Source organism: Porites lutea, chromosome 7 (assembly GCF_958299795.1).
Source record: "Porites lutea chromosome 7, jaPorLute2.1, whole genome shotgun sequence".
Lineage (NCBI taxonomy): Eukaryota > Metazoa > Cnidaria > Anthozoa > Scleractinia > Poritidae > Porites > Porites lutea.
The window spans coordinates 11,891,028-11,905,734 of NC_133207.1; the positions used below are offsets into that span (position 1 = coordinate 11,891,028).

At 37.3% G+C, this 14,707-nt stretch overlaps 2 protein-coding genes across 3 annotated transcripts; one reads left to right on the forward strand and one right to left on the reverse strand.

Annotated features, from left to right (window-relative positions):
* Positions 1-1,236: 1,236 nt before the first annotated feature.
* Positions 1,237-11,357, forward strand: LOC140943043 (ras-related protein Rab-38-like). Of its 2 annotated transcripts, XM_073392078.1 has the most exons (11): positions 1,250-1,304; positions 1,385-1,413; positions 1,563-1,590; positions 3,289-3,385; positions 3,982-4,038; positions 6,968-7,000; positions 7,957-7,984; positions 8,899-8,973; positions 9,354-9,427; positions 9,707-9,741; positions 10,458-11,357. In XM_073392078.1, the coding sequence occupies exons 1-11, from the start codon at positions 1,250-1,252 to the stop codon at positions 10,688-10,690; spliced, it is 744 nt and encodes a 247-aa protein (XP_073248179.1). In that variant the 3' UTR covers positions 10,691-11,357. The 2 variants fall into 2 exon arrangements, with proteins under 2 accessions (XP_073248178.1, XP_073248179.1); XM_073392077.1 differs by lacking the exon at positions 1,563-1,590 and having other exon boundaries at positions 1,237-1,304; positions 1,385-1,471.
* Positions 11,358-11,360: 3 nt separating this feature from the next.
* LOC140943044 (mitochondrial import inner membrane translocase subunit Tim9-like) lies at positions 11,361-13,717 on the reverse strand. The gene is made up of 3 exons (XM_073392079.1): positions 13,566-13,717; positions 13,354-13,449; positions 11,361-12,579 (listed from the first exon to the last, which is right to left on the reverse strand). The coding sequence occupies exons 1-3, from the start codon at positions 13,614-13,616 to the stop codon at positions 12,454-12,456; spliced, it is 273 nt and encodes a 90-aa protein (XP_073248180.1). The 5' UTR covers positions 13,617-13,717; the 3' UTR covers positions 11,361-12,453.
* Between the last annotated feature and the right edge of the window lie 990 nt (positions 13,718-14,707).

A 14,707-nucleotide genomic window follows, 5' to 3' on the forward strand; every position in this document is an offset into this window, starting at 1 on the left:
TTAAGCTAATTCAAAAGTTATCACCAAAAGAGGAATTACGCGCTCCAGTACAAAGACTCGCATCACCCTTAGAAAAGCAAGCTGGAGTTAAGAATTCATTGCTTTTAGAGCAATCATGACTGAGTCACATCGCAATTCTCCATAACTGATGTACCGGTAGCTTCAGTTTAAGCTACAATCCATGCCACTTCTTCTTCTTCGAGATCTGGATCTGTAAATCACTATCCTTGAGAATTTATAATCGTCCTGCTAAAAGCGCTAAGCAGCTGGGCCCAGCGTGACAAAACATTGCAGGAAAAAGTGACGTTCATGGACAAAAAGAAAGTGGCTTAGAATTATTCAGATCCAGGATGCACTTTGGAGAAATTAAACAACCTAAAACCCTTCTAATCAGCCGCAATGAACAGCTTTACATTTTAAAAAAGGTAGAAAATCAGTATGTGTGTCACGACCTCTCAGTATGAAATAAGCGGCAAAAATTCACATTATTTTGCTCAGTGAAAAGGTTTTCCTCCGAAGCATAATCTACCCATCAGAGGAAACAATTCATTGGAACAAGTAGCATTTTGGCATGAGGTACCGACCCCCTCCCCCTTTTTTTACACTATGTAAGCACAATGAAACACTACTGATCAATCAAGCATTGTTTGTTGTTGTTGTTGTTTTTTAACCTTATTTTTGCACTTTTTCTGTTTTTGTTCATCTCTCATTATTGAAAAAAACTGTCCATGGACCCGGTCCATGACATGCGGTCGATGGACCGGGTCCATGAAAGTGGTCCATGGACCCGGTCCAAAGTGGGGGTCCATGGACCCCTGGTCCATGTTTTGTCCTCACCCCCAGCGAGGATATGGCTTGCACTTATTGATTTTTAAAAGTCGATCTCGGTCAGATAAGAAGCGAAGAAATCGTTTACAGTAGATTTATAAAGATCCCATTGGGCTAATTAATCGTGTAAAGCGACAGGTATAGACATTTTTCAAGGTGAGACTTTAAATAAGTAATTCATTTATTCACACGAAACTCCTCTGGACCCTGTGCCCTGGTAAAGAAGTTGACATGAAAATGGCCTAAAATGACAAATCCTCCTGGGTATGCCCGGCCCCTCTACCTTGGGACCTAACATTGAGTGGTGCAATACTCTCCCGTTCTTCCACCGTTTCGTGACCTCCCTTGGCTGTGACGCATCTGTGACGATGGAAAAACCGATTATGGAACTCAGTCTCGCTCGTCCTTCTTGGTCTTGGTAATGGACGCCAAAGAACATCTGTACAAAGTCCTTGTCATCGGAGAATACGGCGTTGGTGAGTCTTATGCCGTTTCTTTTCCTTTATCTCTTAAACATGATCAGCCCTCATTAATTGCTGCTTCTTTTTTTTTGTAGGAAAGGTAAGCAATGTGATTGATTTTGAGGTGAAGCATACTTCCGCCTTCTTTTCCAAGAGCTTCTTCAATATCCGCAATATTAAAGGTTAAGACTTACCTTTGCTATTTTTCATGATTTTATATGTTGATATCTTGAGTGCTAAAGTGTGATTGTTTTGTTTGTTCTTTGGCCCAAGACATCAATTATCCGGAGGTATACTGAAGGTAAGTTGGTTCTAAGAAGGAAAGTGAAACAAGCTGAGACAACGGCACGTCCACCCCATATCCCCTTATATTTATGCTTACTTATACCCGCCATGGCACAAAGGGTGTTTATTAAATACTTTATCCCTAGTCTGTTAAATAAAGCTCTGTCAACGACAACAAATTTAAAATTGTGTCAAAATATGGGCTTCCTTATGTACCAGTAAATTCCAAAACTTCCCAAGCCTTTCGATTCCAGGATATTTTTGGGTACCCCAAAAAAATATACTTGCCAAATTTTCCTGGCTTGATTTAGTAGGTTTTTTTGGGGGTATTCAAAACAATCCAAAGATTCGTGCAAGAGTTGTAAGACGCAGCCTACGGTTTATCGTATTATTTTTTAACCGTTTGCAGATGTTTTTACAAAGGCAGCACTTTCCTCTTAGGCCCAGTTCAAGCGTCAAACTTTTCATGTACCGAACCTAATCCTTTCAATAATATTATTAAATACATGAAGAGGGCTAGATCATCATAATAATATTTTGAATCAATAAATTCCAACATATCTCATTTGGGTCAACCCATGAATTAAGATCGAATAGCCCACAAGAGAATTTTGACTGACAGTGGAGCAACTTCATTTCAAACGTCGAACTTCTCATGCATGATGTGCCTTAAATGCATAAAAATTTATTTTCACTGGTAAGCATTGAAGACCAATGTACATCATGAAAATGAATCGAGTCCTTAAGATACAGCTGGGTGGCAGTAAATTTACTTCAGCCAATCAGAATCACTACCTACCCAGCAGATCTGGGTAGTGACGTGTCATGAGTATGAAATTTCTGCACCACAGCTGGCGCTGCTCTGTATGTTAATAATTGTCAGTCAAAAGTATTCTTGGTCGTTGTGTAGCTCTTTGAAATATACGCTAGATACAGTTCATTTTATTAGCTGGACGGCCTTTTTAGAAATCAAAAGGTTTGATCAATCCACATGCTCGCGTGTTCTAGACATTTTATTAAGACTTAATTATAGAAGGACATCTGTTCGCAGGGATATGTCAGCACAGAATTTATTTTTTGGCAAATTTTTGTAATCATCGACTATCGTTCTTTTTAAGTGAAAAGATAGCCGTTGATTCACTCGTTTGCACAGGTAAACTTGCTTGTTTGTGGACTAAGTCTTTAAACTCCCGTGTCTGATAAATTGTTTCCAATCAAAGATTTGTGAATGACAATCAACTCATGTCTGACAAACTCTAGAGTTTGCCCGACATGATCTCCAAGTGTTCATATATACACAGTTATGCGACCCTCATAACTTCATCGGGGCTTAAAATAATGAGTGTCTTTTGGTCTATATCTTTCAAAATGGCTGCTGCACAGAATGTCACTGAACACATGTTAACACAAAAGAGTATCGAAGTACATTGTGTATGACTGTATAATAAGTGTCACAAAATCAACCTACTCATACTAACCCATTTCACCTTCTGTGTGAAATCCCTGCACTCGATCAGGGCTATTAATTTGCATTGATTTATTGTCTCCGGAATCTCATAACTTTAATAATTTATATTAAGCTTGATTCTGCAATATAAAGTTTTTGTTCTGGCAGTGAAACCGCACCCCCAGCACCCCCCCTTCCACCTCCCTGGCTTATTTAATTTGTATTAATTTTGATATACACTTCAGTTGTGTTCTTTTTTGGTTTCAGGTTACTTTTCACCAAACTATAAGCTTACCATTGGAGTTGATTTTGCTTTGAAAGTTATTTACTGGGACGAAAAAACAAAAATCAACTTGCAGCTTTGGTAAATTGAAGTTGTCAGCCTTGCATGTCAACAATAATGTTGTCAGCCTTGCATGCATGTCAACAATAATAATTATAATTATTACTGAGTTAATTAGGTTTCACTTTTAACATTTTTGTTAGTGTGAGTTATTTCAGGCACACACCACACCAATTTGATTTCAGTCAGTCCCATTCCTGTCCTGTCTATTCTTCTTAGCATTGTATAAATATTAATATAATGTTGATTTAAGTCATTTTTAAAATTATTTATATGTATTATACCAATTTTAATTTCTGGTGTAGGTGATTAGCATTTTATTTTATTCATCTTTTTATTGTTAATTTGTAGGGCCCCACTGAAAACCACTTAGGCAAGTGGGCCCCCTGGATAAATAATTATAATAATAATAATGATGATGATGATGTTCGCAACGGCTAACATCCTAAGAAGGACCTAAGAAACCTAAGCTATAGGGAATAGCTTGATGCTTTGGGAAAACATGGCCACCTTTAGGTGTGAGACTTGAACATACTACTACTACCAATAATAATAATAATAATATTATTGTTATTATTATTATTATTACTATTGTTATTGGTTATTTTCTTTTTTAGGGATGTTGCTGGTCATGAAAGATTTGGTCACATGACCAGAGTATACTACAAATATGCGTAGGTGTTGTGATTCATATTTGTTGCAGTTTCATTTTTTTAACTACCCTGGTCCCAGAGGTTTTTCTTGATTTTTCTTCACAAAAGAGATCAAGAGCAAGCCGTGAAGCGGCGACAACGAGTCGCGAAAGCGACGAGGAGAGAGAGAAAAACCTCTGGTTACCTTGGCCTCGAATCTCACTTTCATGCAGACGACAAGGTCAGGATCTGACCCTCGGGCGTTGATTGGTTGATATTTTTTCAAACACGCAAACCAATTTGATTAGCTCGTTTAATTGTAACTACCGAGGGGACGCTGAGGATTTTCACACGTCATTTTGCCTCTCTCTACCAGGGAAGAAAATTGTTTGTATGCTGCACTCCCAATAACATTTGCACGGGACCAAGGCATGAAAAGGCACGCCATATTTCGAGATTTTGACATGGATGTTGTTCCTGAAAGAATATTCGAAGAAATTTTGTCCAGGGTACGTACTTGATGAGCGCTTTCCTGAGTGTCACTGAGCAACAAAAGAAAGCTTTGTTCGCTGCGTTGCATCAAAAGGATGTGTTCACCACTTTATCAGCCGGATATGGAAAGTATATAATATTTCAGTTGTTACCCGATGTTTGCAAGTAAGTTTCCTTAATAGGCTACTCATACCCTCACCATGCAATAATTTTGGTTGTCTGTCCTGTTTTTGGTTGGCTGTCTTTATAAAGTGGTGTTCTTATTCCTGGACTCTTGTTGCCCATCGTTAACACATGCTTTAGCTTGACCCCGATTAACAAATCACTCTTTACCACCCAAGTGGAGATGGTTTGTTCATAACATAATTTCCCCAGGTCTACCCCCACTTAAAAAAATAGCGGCTGATAAGCATGTGTTTGCTAAATTGCCATTGGTCACTCTTTTTATTAGCAATTTGATGCGTTTGACAGCTGTCGTCTGCATGAAAGTGAGATTCGAGGCCAAGGTAACCAGAGGTTTTTCTCTCTCTCCTCGTCGCTTTCTCGACTCGTTGTCGCCGCTTCACGGCTTGCTCTTGATCTCTTTCACGAAGAAAAATCAAGAAAAAACTCTGGGACAAGGGTATTTTTTAACTTGTTTAATTAAAAAATACCATCACAGGTGGTAATGGAAGTTGTTTAATTAAAATCAAAAGTGTAATAAAATTATGAAAGTTTTACATATAAATAGTATATTTAAAACACGGTTACATCATTGTATAATAATTGAATGCAAGGCGATTGGCCCCATGAAACAAAATGCATCAAGTGTGGTACTTCTGATTGGTTGTGCCACATGGGAAATTTGCTTCCGAACTGATAAGAAACATTAAATTCCCCAGATCTAGGTTACTGGTGACAGATCGTCAGTATATTAAATTTCTGTGTTTGTTCCTCAAATGTCATTTTGCGGGCAAACCAGTGATGGCATCGCGAAATGATGGCTGTTTTCTGAGGTCAATTAGCTTAGGAAATATTGACTAAAAATACTAACTGATCATGATTTAATAAGTATATGCACCATGCATGGTGCTAGTGCATAAGGCAAAATTAATTGGACTTTTTTGTAGCAAATCTATTTCCTTCTTTCTTTCTTGCTCTTTTTTTCTCCTTTACCTTTATAGTTATCTTGACTAGCCATTTTTGTTGCCTAGTGTAATATTGTCTTTCTTTCATGTCGAGGTGTGTCTACTAAAAGTAGCTAACTTTCTTTGAAAGGGACGAATTTAATTTGCAGAGTAAGCTAGCTAGATGAATACCAAAATTGGCAGTGAAATTAATCCTTGCTATTTTCACTGCTTAGGTGATATCTTAAACCGAATGCTAATTAAAATTGTTCAAGGACTGAAAATATGTTCTAATTATTCAAATAATAGACTGCAAACTGAGTCCCTTTTCTGTCATTTAGTGAGTCATCAAGCAGGGCTGTCATGAAGAGGAGGGGGCCAGGGATTTCCCCTGGCCACCTAGAACGTGGTCCCTGGTTACTTTTGTACATAGGAAAATAGAAGAAAATTAGAACCAAAAGAAATCCCTAGCTGTTTGATTCACTGCCTACTTGTTGTATTTACTTGGCAACTTTAAATCTTAGTGACAGCCCCGCATCAAGGTAGGACCAGAAAGAGCGAACAAGCCATTACTCCTTCACTTCCTGCCTTGTCCCCCACCATTTGCCTCCTTATATTAATAAATCACTCACATGCGGTGATTTTGTTACAAATAAACTTAATGGTGAGTCCTGAGACTCATCCTGTGAAAAATCACGAGTCCTAGTCCAAAACCATTGAGTCCCAGTTATAAAAAAAAAATCAAAAGTCCCGGAAATTGAAAATGCGTGGGCCTTGCAGACAATTAATCTGAAGACAGAGTCCAAAACTCTGTATTATAGTATACTGATTAAAATAGTGATGTCCTTCTATTTTAAAGCACAATATACAAAAAGAACTGTCGTTAAACAACAGCCATAATAATAATTACTGCCACAGAAATTATGCGAACAGGATTAATTTCTACAAATACCGATGTTAAGATTGATTATTGATCTTTGTGTCATTTGATGCGTGTTACGGATTATTTTGCGTCTTTGGGGATTTTTATGCATCAGAGACACAGGATACAGATCGGGAACAAAACCACTGCACATGTATTAAATAATTTTGCCTGTTGTGCAAGCAACAATCCTAAGGGACTGCTAGCAGTACTATCTGTTTCATTAAGAGAAGAAGGCAGGATTAAGGACTGAAAACTGCATGTTAAGCTCATTATGGATAAGCTGGCATTTAGTTTTAGATAGTTTAGGGTAAAGGCATTTTGATGGTGAAATAATAGAGTGAAACAATAAGGAGCAAAATAATGTAAAAAAAATAATATTCCCTTAATACAATAGTAAATATTTACATATTATTGTTATTAACAAAGCAAAACAATATTTTGTTAACAGAATTGCAGCAGTCATAGTTTTTGATCTATCAAGGTAAGCAGTGCATTAGTTTACTGTTAGTTGTTGGGCCATATTCCGCTTTTTATCTGCACCCCTCCCGTTGAGTGGTCATAATGAATACCCCCTTGGAAGCATTTTCCAAAATGGCCACCCCAGAGGGTTTGGTGAAGATACCCCCCCCCAAAAAAAAAGAAAACCGTATTATTTGCACCCCGCCTCCCTGCACCCCCCAGAAACCCTACGAATTAAACTCTATAAGAATTTACCTACACTTGGATTTAACTCATGATCAGTCCCTTTGCTGCTGCCCTGAATCCCCTTTGCATTTTTTTACATGGTCTGCCCCCTTCCCCCCCCCCCCCCCCCCCCGCAAGAAAAAACCAGCCTTCAATACAGGGAGAGCACAAAAAAAAGGGAATGGCTCATTTAAAGTGCAGATTTCAATGAATAATATTAACTAGTCATATTTAAGGCATATTATAGTTAATCTTAGAAGCAATGGTCTGAATGTTGTTCAAACCTCATATAATAGTAGATTCCTTCATGGTTCATATGAGTACCAATCTCGCACATCTGGAACCAGTTGCCATCTGCTGTAAAAAACGCACCTAACGCATCATCCTTTCGAAGACTTTTAACTAAGTTAAATTTTATCGGCTGTCAATGCAGCAATTGCCTTTGACCCAATTTATTATTATAGATAGATGTTATTTTTTATTTTTTTTTATTTTTAATTTTATTAGTTGCTATTGAGATATTAATTAATTAATTTTTTCTTTTATATAATTTGTCAAACACTTTTATCATGCGCCTGTGGCTCAGGGGATTGGGAGACCACCCCCTCTGTATCTGACATTAAATAAATTATCTTATCTTATCTCTTATCTTATAGGCTTGTGTGCAGCTTTAATACAGTGTAAATAATCATGCAAACTGCTTTTAAATTGATGGTTTTAACCTCATTTTTACTTAATATCAATTTAATACAGACCAGCTACTTTTGAAGCAGTTCTCAAGGTATGATTCAATAAATTGTTTGATTGGATGTAAATACAAAGTCGTGGCTCTAATATACAAGGGTCTATTGCCTTAACATATCACACAACATCTTGTGTATGTTGTAAATCACTTTTAATTTGAATGTACTGGGTAGAGGCTGTCAAAACAAAGAAGAAGGCAACGGTATCCAGAGTCCCATTTGTCTTTGCCAAGTCTCTTTGCCCTGGCGTGATGCCTGAGATGAACTAGGTTTTTATCAAGGACATTGGAAACTATATGAAAAACAAATTGCCCAAACCATACTCATTGCCCAAACAGAAGAAGTTTTGGAAACTTTCAGGGTCTGCAGATGCCTGTAGCTCAGAAAACATAAAACCCAGCTGCAGCTATTTGAGTTGTTGTTGTTGTTGTTTCTTTTGCATTCCATATGGTGTGCCTAGCATTAAGCTGCTGTACGTGCGTGGCTTCACAGACAAAATATCTCAGCACTCAGTGATTGGCATTATCACTTTTTTTACTTTTTTTTTATGTTGACATTGTTTTGTAAAAATTCAGGAATTTGGTGCATGAATTTTGTAAAGCTTTTCAGTAATGAACCAGTAAATATCCACTGCACCTGTCAAGAAAAAAAGATCATTTTTCCTTCCTTTTTTGCACAACCAAAATTGGCTTTATTTTGCCTATGATCATTATGTTAATGCTAGGCTACCTTAAAAAAAGAGTTTAAAAACATGAAATTTGAAGTTCAACAAACACATCAAAATTATGAGTGCTGGGAAGACAGGAAATGAAATTAATTAATTCCTGAATGACAAGCATCTGTCTGCTATGAGATACCCTAAAATGATATAACTATTTAATTAGCTGCACTGTTTTCAACTGACCTTCATGATTACTAATTAATATTCAGCAACTTTTCTTTTTATTATCAGTGGCATTGGGATGTAAATCAAAAAGTAATGCTGACCAATGAGAAGCCAATTCCTGTTCTCTTGCTAGCAAACAAAGTATGTGCCTGCTATTCTATTGTTCATTATAATTTCAGCATTTACAGGGCAGGTCTAGATTTTGATTGGCAGTTGAGTCGAGATATGGTGTCTTAAGGCTAATTTTAGGAGTCAGTATACCATTTCATTACCTATTTTATATCAAGGGTGACAAATTATGCTTTACAATTATTGGTTTTTGATCAACATGTTTATCATATCAATTGAAAACTCCCCACACTGAAAAGTTTAGAGATTAAATCTTGGCTTAAGTTCGATATTTTCAGAATTTTTAAACAAAATACCTTCTTGATGTGCTCTTGCCAAAATCAAGGAGTCATATGTTACCCATGATATAAGTAATAATTCTTTAAATAATTTCATGCAAAATTATTTTGTAGTGTGACTTGGAAGATTATCCTTATGATGAGGAACAATTAAATCAGTTTTGCCAAGAACATGGTTTTATTGGTTGGTATGTGACAAAATTAAAAATGTTATTCAATACATTTTTGCCATCCAACATTACACTTAAATAGAGTGGACATAAGCATTATTCTTTGTAGCCCTTCTTTAAGTGTACATTTTTTTGTGTGGAGAGTGTTTCTTTTCACATGCACAATTTTGTTACAACAATGAGATAAAGGAGGAAGACGGTGGAAGTGAGTCAATTAATTATGATAATCAATTCAATAATAACTTGTGGAAATAATAAATTTTTAATATTCTACCCTATTTTTTTCTATTTTTTTAGGTTACCAACGTCTGCAAAAGAAGACAGAAACATTGGTAAGTGGAGTAACTTGTTGATTAGAGATGTTTACTAATTAAATAAAGTTTAAGTACAACAAGAAGTGTACTGGTGGGCACTTTAACCTATAACAAGCAGTGCCGTAGCCAGACCAAACGGCCAACCGAGGCAGGCGGGAGTTGCTAGGGGGGTTCGGGGGCATGCCCCCCCCCCCCCCCCGAGAAATTTTGAACTTTAGTCTCTCGGAAATGCGATTTGCAGCGTTTTCTGGGCCTTTCGGTAACTTTTTTTCGAGTTAATTTAAGTGGAATTTAAAAAGCAATAATCAGAAACAAGCTACATAATCTGGGTGACCGTTAACCTCGCCAATGGTTTTGATCAGTATTTGTTCAAAAAAATTTGGGTTAACGTACGTAGCCCCTTGAGATCGATGATATGGTAATTTTTTCATAGTATATTGACTGAATTGCTGAATTCTTTGTAATATCATGATGCGTTAAAAATATCCGATGATCGCTTATGTAAAATAAAAATGATCGGCGAAATTCGTCAAAATTTTACCGAGGCGAGTGCCTTGGTTGGCCTCATACTAGCTACGGCGCTGACAAGTGTGTGCTTTGGTGCTGAACTTGGTCATAAATAGTGTGTTCAAAAACTGACAGTTTGTTAACTTCTGCTGGCAAAAAAGTGCAGTTATGCAAACACATTGCAAAAAGGACCATTGGTGAATTACTTAAATGATATTTTATTGCAGATGAAGCAATGCGGCTTCTTGTGCAAGCAATTTTGAGTATCTCTGGTGAAAGTAAAAAACCTGAGCTACAGGACTGTTTAGCAGTGAGAGGTAAAACTCCGAGATCACATCAAGATTGTGCTCAAGAAACAGACTCACGTTACATGGTGGAATATTCACAACAGTACCTAACAGATGAAACTTACTCACATGCCCTGCCTCAAAGCAAAAATTCCAGATGTTGCCCTGGGTAACCCTATTTTGAGGTTTAATAGGGGTCTTCATGTTTATAGCAATGTGGTGTGTAGATGGCATGCAACACACTACAAGAAATGATGAGGGCAAATAGAAAGCTCAAATGTAAATTTAGTTCAAAAGACTTTATGTTGCTAATTACAGTAAATGCTCAAAATTAATATGTGTGCAGGATGCTTATGTAAATTTCTGATTTGAGAGGGACACTGTCATGTGGATTTTTCAAGGCAGCAACTCTATGAATAGCTGGCTCTTAAAAAACTGTATTTTTGGATAGTGATACATGAATAATTGAGTAATATCAATATTATTATTCAGTGAAGATTATTATATGCATATTTTGCATGCATGCAGTGATATTAGTTTACACATGAGGGATCGACAAGTATTATTATCCAATAATTTAGTTAGATGGCATTAAATTTGCTGGTAGCCAGGTGATCCCAAACACTGTGTAATTAACTGATCATTTTTTGTCAGACATGAAATGATTCCAAGCACTGTCTAATTAACTGATCATTTTTTATCAGAAATTATCAAAAAATTTTATTTTATTCAAAGATATATTATAAAGACAGGTACATTTTTAATATACTAAAACATATTATCCACTCAAAATTTTTATGCATATAACCAAACAAATAAAAAGAAATGATACTCTTCTCATTCGTTCACATTCTTTATTTGTTATCTCATAGCATGAATCACATATTATTTATTGCTTTACGGTTATGTCTTTGTCAGTAAAAATTGAGCAAACAGTTTAAATAATTTTTTTTTGACATACAATATAATTTCCTGTTGATCACAACTGTTTCCCACATTTCTGTGATCACAACAAATTATTAATAGGCCATTGCCTTGATGCTCCATTAGAGATCAACAGCTGCAGAAAATTTTCCTCTTCTGACACCACTGCAGCCTGAACATATATCAAGGTCACAAGGATAAAGGAACCTCATGGGGCATGATCAGTATACAGTCATGTAACGTCACTAATCAGAGCTGTGCTCTAACAGAGCCTGGTGGCTCCTGACGCCTAACTTTTGCCCTTGGACAACTAGCAAATCTTAGTTTTTTGATAAAAATCATATGCTGGGCACCCAAGGTTTTACAGGTTCAGAGCACCGGGCTCCCTTAGAGCACAGCCTTGCTGATGATATGCATTTCTTAAACAGATTCTCCTCACAAGTGCCACAAGAAATAAATGGAGAACACTGGGACTAATACTGGAAACACCACTCTTTCTATTAATTTTGTCTTCAAAAAAGAGGGTTTACGTTGGTGTAGGAACCTGTGATGTTCAATATCTATTATTTTGCTAGGCTCTGTTATGTTGATCACTTGTTTGTTTTCTTTGTTTTACATCACGCATGAGTGTTACAGATCCTTACACTAAGGATGGCCCAAAATAGAATCTGAGTAATGTGAAAACTGTCAAAAATTGATCACTTTCAATCCCTTCTGTTTCCACAGGAAGTTTTGGTTGTTGTCAAACCTGATTTTTTTTAAAAAGCCAATTTAATTATCTTAACATTCAGTTTAAAACGACAGATATTTGCTGTTTAAGGGCCATTAACCACAAAGTATAAGGAATTTATTCCTTTGAACATAAATGTGGTTTTACTTTCACACTATATTTACTTGAAGCTGAATTTTAATTCTTTGAAATTGGGCTACTGTTCAGTAGTTCCATCTTAGTGTCATTCCTCTAAATTATAACTCATGCTTGAATTACACCACAGTTGTAGAATCATTAATTTTATTTTGGTGGATCTGGAGCACCAAAAATTCCTTCATTCTGCATCATTTGTACTTCCTGTATTCGAACTCCAACTCTCTGCATGACTTTCAAGAACTTCTCAGTACAATGCATGCTGCAGTTGTTCTGGGGGAGAAGAATTGTACAGTAACATAAATACAACATTTTTGTGATAGTTGTACATGAAATAGATCATATAAGAACTGTGGAAATGAAATCGAATGAAGAATGATCCCCGCAGTTGTGCAGGGTTTTTGGTAGCATTTGGAAGTACCAGATGCATTGGTTCAGCTAGCGGAGGTGCACCGTTCGCGCCGCTGGAAAAATGAAAAAACGATTTTCAAACTTAAAAAAACAATTATTTCGTGTGTGAACTACCGGACGTCACATGTCAAACAACCAGACGTTGTGTCCAGTGTCTAGCCTGGAGCGAAACCCCTGGTTGTGAATGCAATTTCTGGAATTGCATAAGAAGCCTGAAAAAAATTCAGGACTTCAATGGGGTTTGGGACTTCAAACCCTGTTGAAGTCCTGAATTTATTTCAGACTTCTTATGTAGTTGCATAAATTGCATTCACAAAAGCGAGGATCATTCTTCATTTGACAACAACTTTTGTTGCCTATTCATTCTTCTCTGCATAACTTGCTCTCACATATTTTTCCAAACTTTAAACTCCATTTTCTAACCTACCGGTAATTTCCATGTAACAAAAACGAATAATAATCTTGTTTATAATTTTGAAAGTAAAATCTTCCCTCTCAGTGGCTCAGCTCATCCCCATTTGCTCTGTGATTATCATCAAAAGTTAAGTTAAGTTAAAAGTTTATCGAGTTAAGCCCTCAAATATCACAAGACAATTTTTTGCTTTGAGCCTTTTCTACTTCAACATGCAAGCTCACCTCGTTAGCGGAAATTTTCCTGTTTGTAAAGTCATGGATGCAGTCCGTGAAGCATAACTCTGTTAACTTGTTGTAGTATTGTAGAAAATTTTGAAACTGAAAAACAGTAAGGTGGAAACCTTTCTTAGCTCATGACCTGAAAATTTGTCCATGCAGAAGAAAAACTAGTCTCTGTCTTAATCGCTGTCGTCAGTGGCCATCTCAAATATTACCTGCTTCACTTCCATTTCTTGTTGTTGACTTGAACTCATGCCCCCCTGCATGGCTGCTTTCCAAAAATATCAACTGAAATTTTCTTTATCGTTATAAAAAAACTTGGTAAATTGGCTGAAACTCACTAAAACCTTTATCACAAATCACACATCAACCGCCATGTTGAAAAAGTGCGCAGCGTCTGATGGGCTATGTTGCGCTCAGTTCTCCTCGAATTTACAGACTCGTTCCACGTTGCTCTCGGGCTTCCCGGGCTAAGTGTTGATCTCCCATAAAAATCGCCGACTGGTGTGTGCGTTTATTTATATACGTTTTTTTCCCCACAAATTCGTGATTTGCGTTAAACACTATGAACCGGTTTATTGAGTAACTAGATAAGTAACCGGTAGGCATAAAGCGCGGACTGCGGACCACGGACTGTGGTCTTGTATCAAATTTTGTTTGTGGCACACCGATCGGTAAAAAGCTGATCCCTTCTCCATACGCTTGCCTAGAACTGCTTGCGGTTCCCAGCCAACAGCTATCACATGTGTAGTGTACGGTGGAGCTAGCGCTTACAGCAGTGCTGTTGACTCGCCTCGGCAGTAAACAGGCAGGGTCTGTGATCGTAAGTGAGACCACAGGCCTCCCAAACTCACGTTACGAGGGAAGGGAGTATTGTAATTTACAAACCGTAGGTGACGCGCCGGTGTCGCGTTACAGGCGACCACTGAGTAACAGTGGTTACGCAATAAAGCCCCCCCCCCCCCCCCCAAAAAAAAAAAAAAAACAGTAAAACGACAAACAGACACCAAAATGCCGTGGAATACATTGCAGGTAAGTTTTTTTTTATTCATTTCATTTAAGAGCATGTAATGTTTCGCTTTACTTAGCGTTCGTTCGTACACCGGCGTGTCACCTATGGTATATAAATTACACCCCTCCCTCGTAACGTGAGTTTGGGCCGCCTATGGTGAGACCGTGTTGGTTATGCCATGCTGGTGAGTCGTAACAAGGACGAAACAGCTGCCCATCATGGCAGCCACTGCCGGGGTGATATGGCTGTGCGCATGGTACAATGGTACAAAAATATTCATTACTATTATATGCAAAACACGTTATGAACAAGTGATACGTAATAGCATTGATAGAAATTAATCTA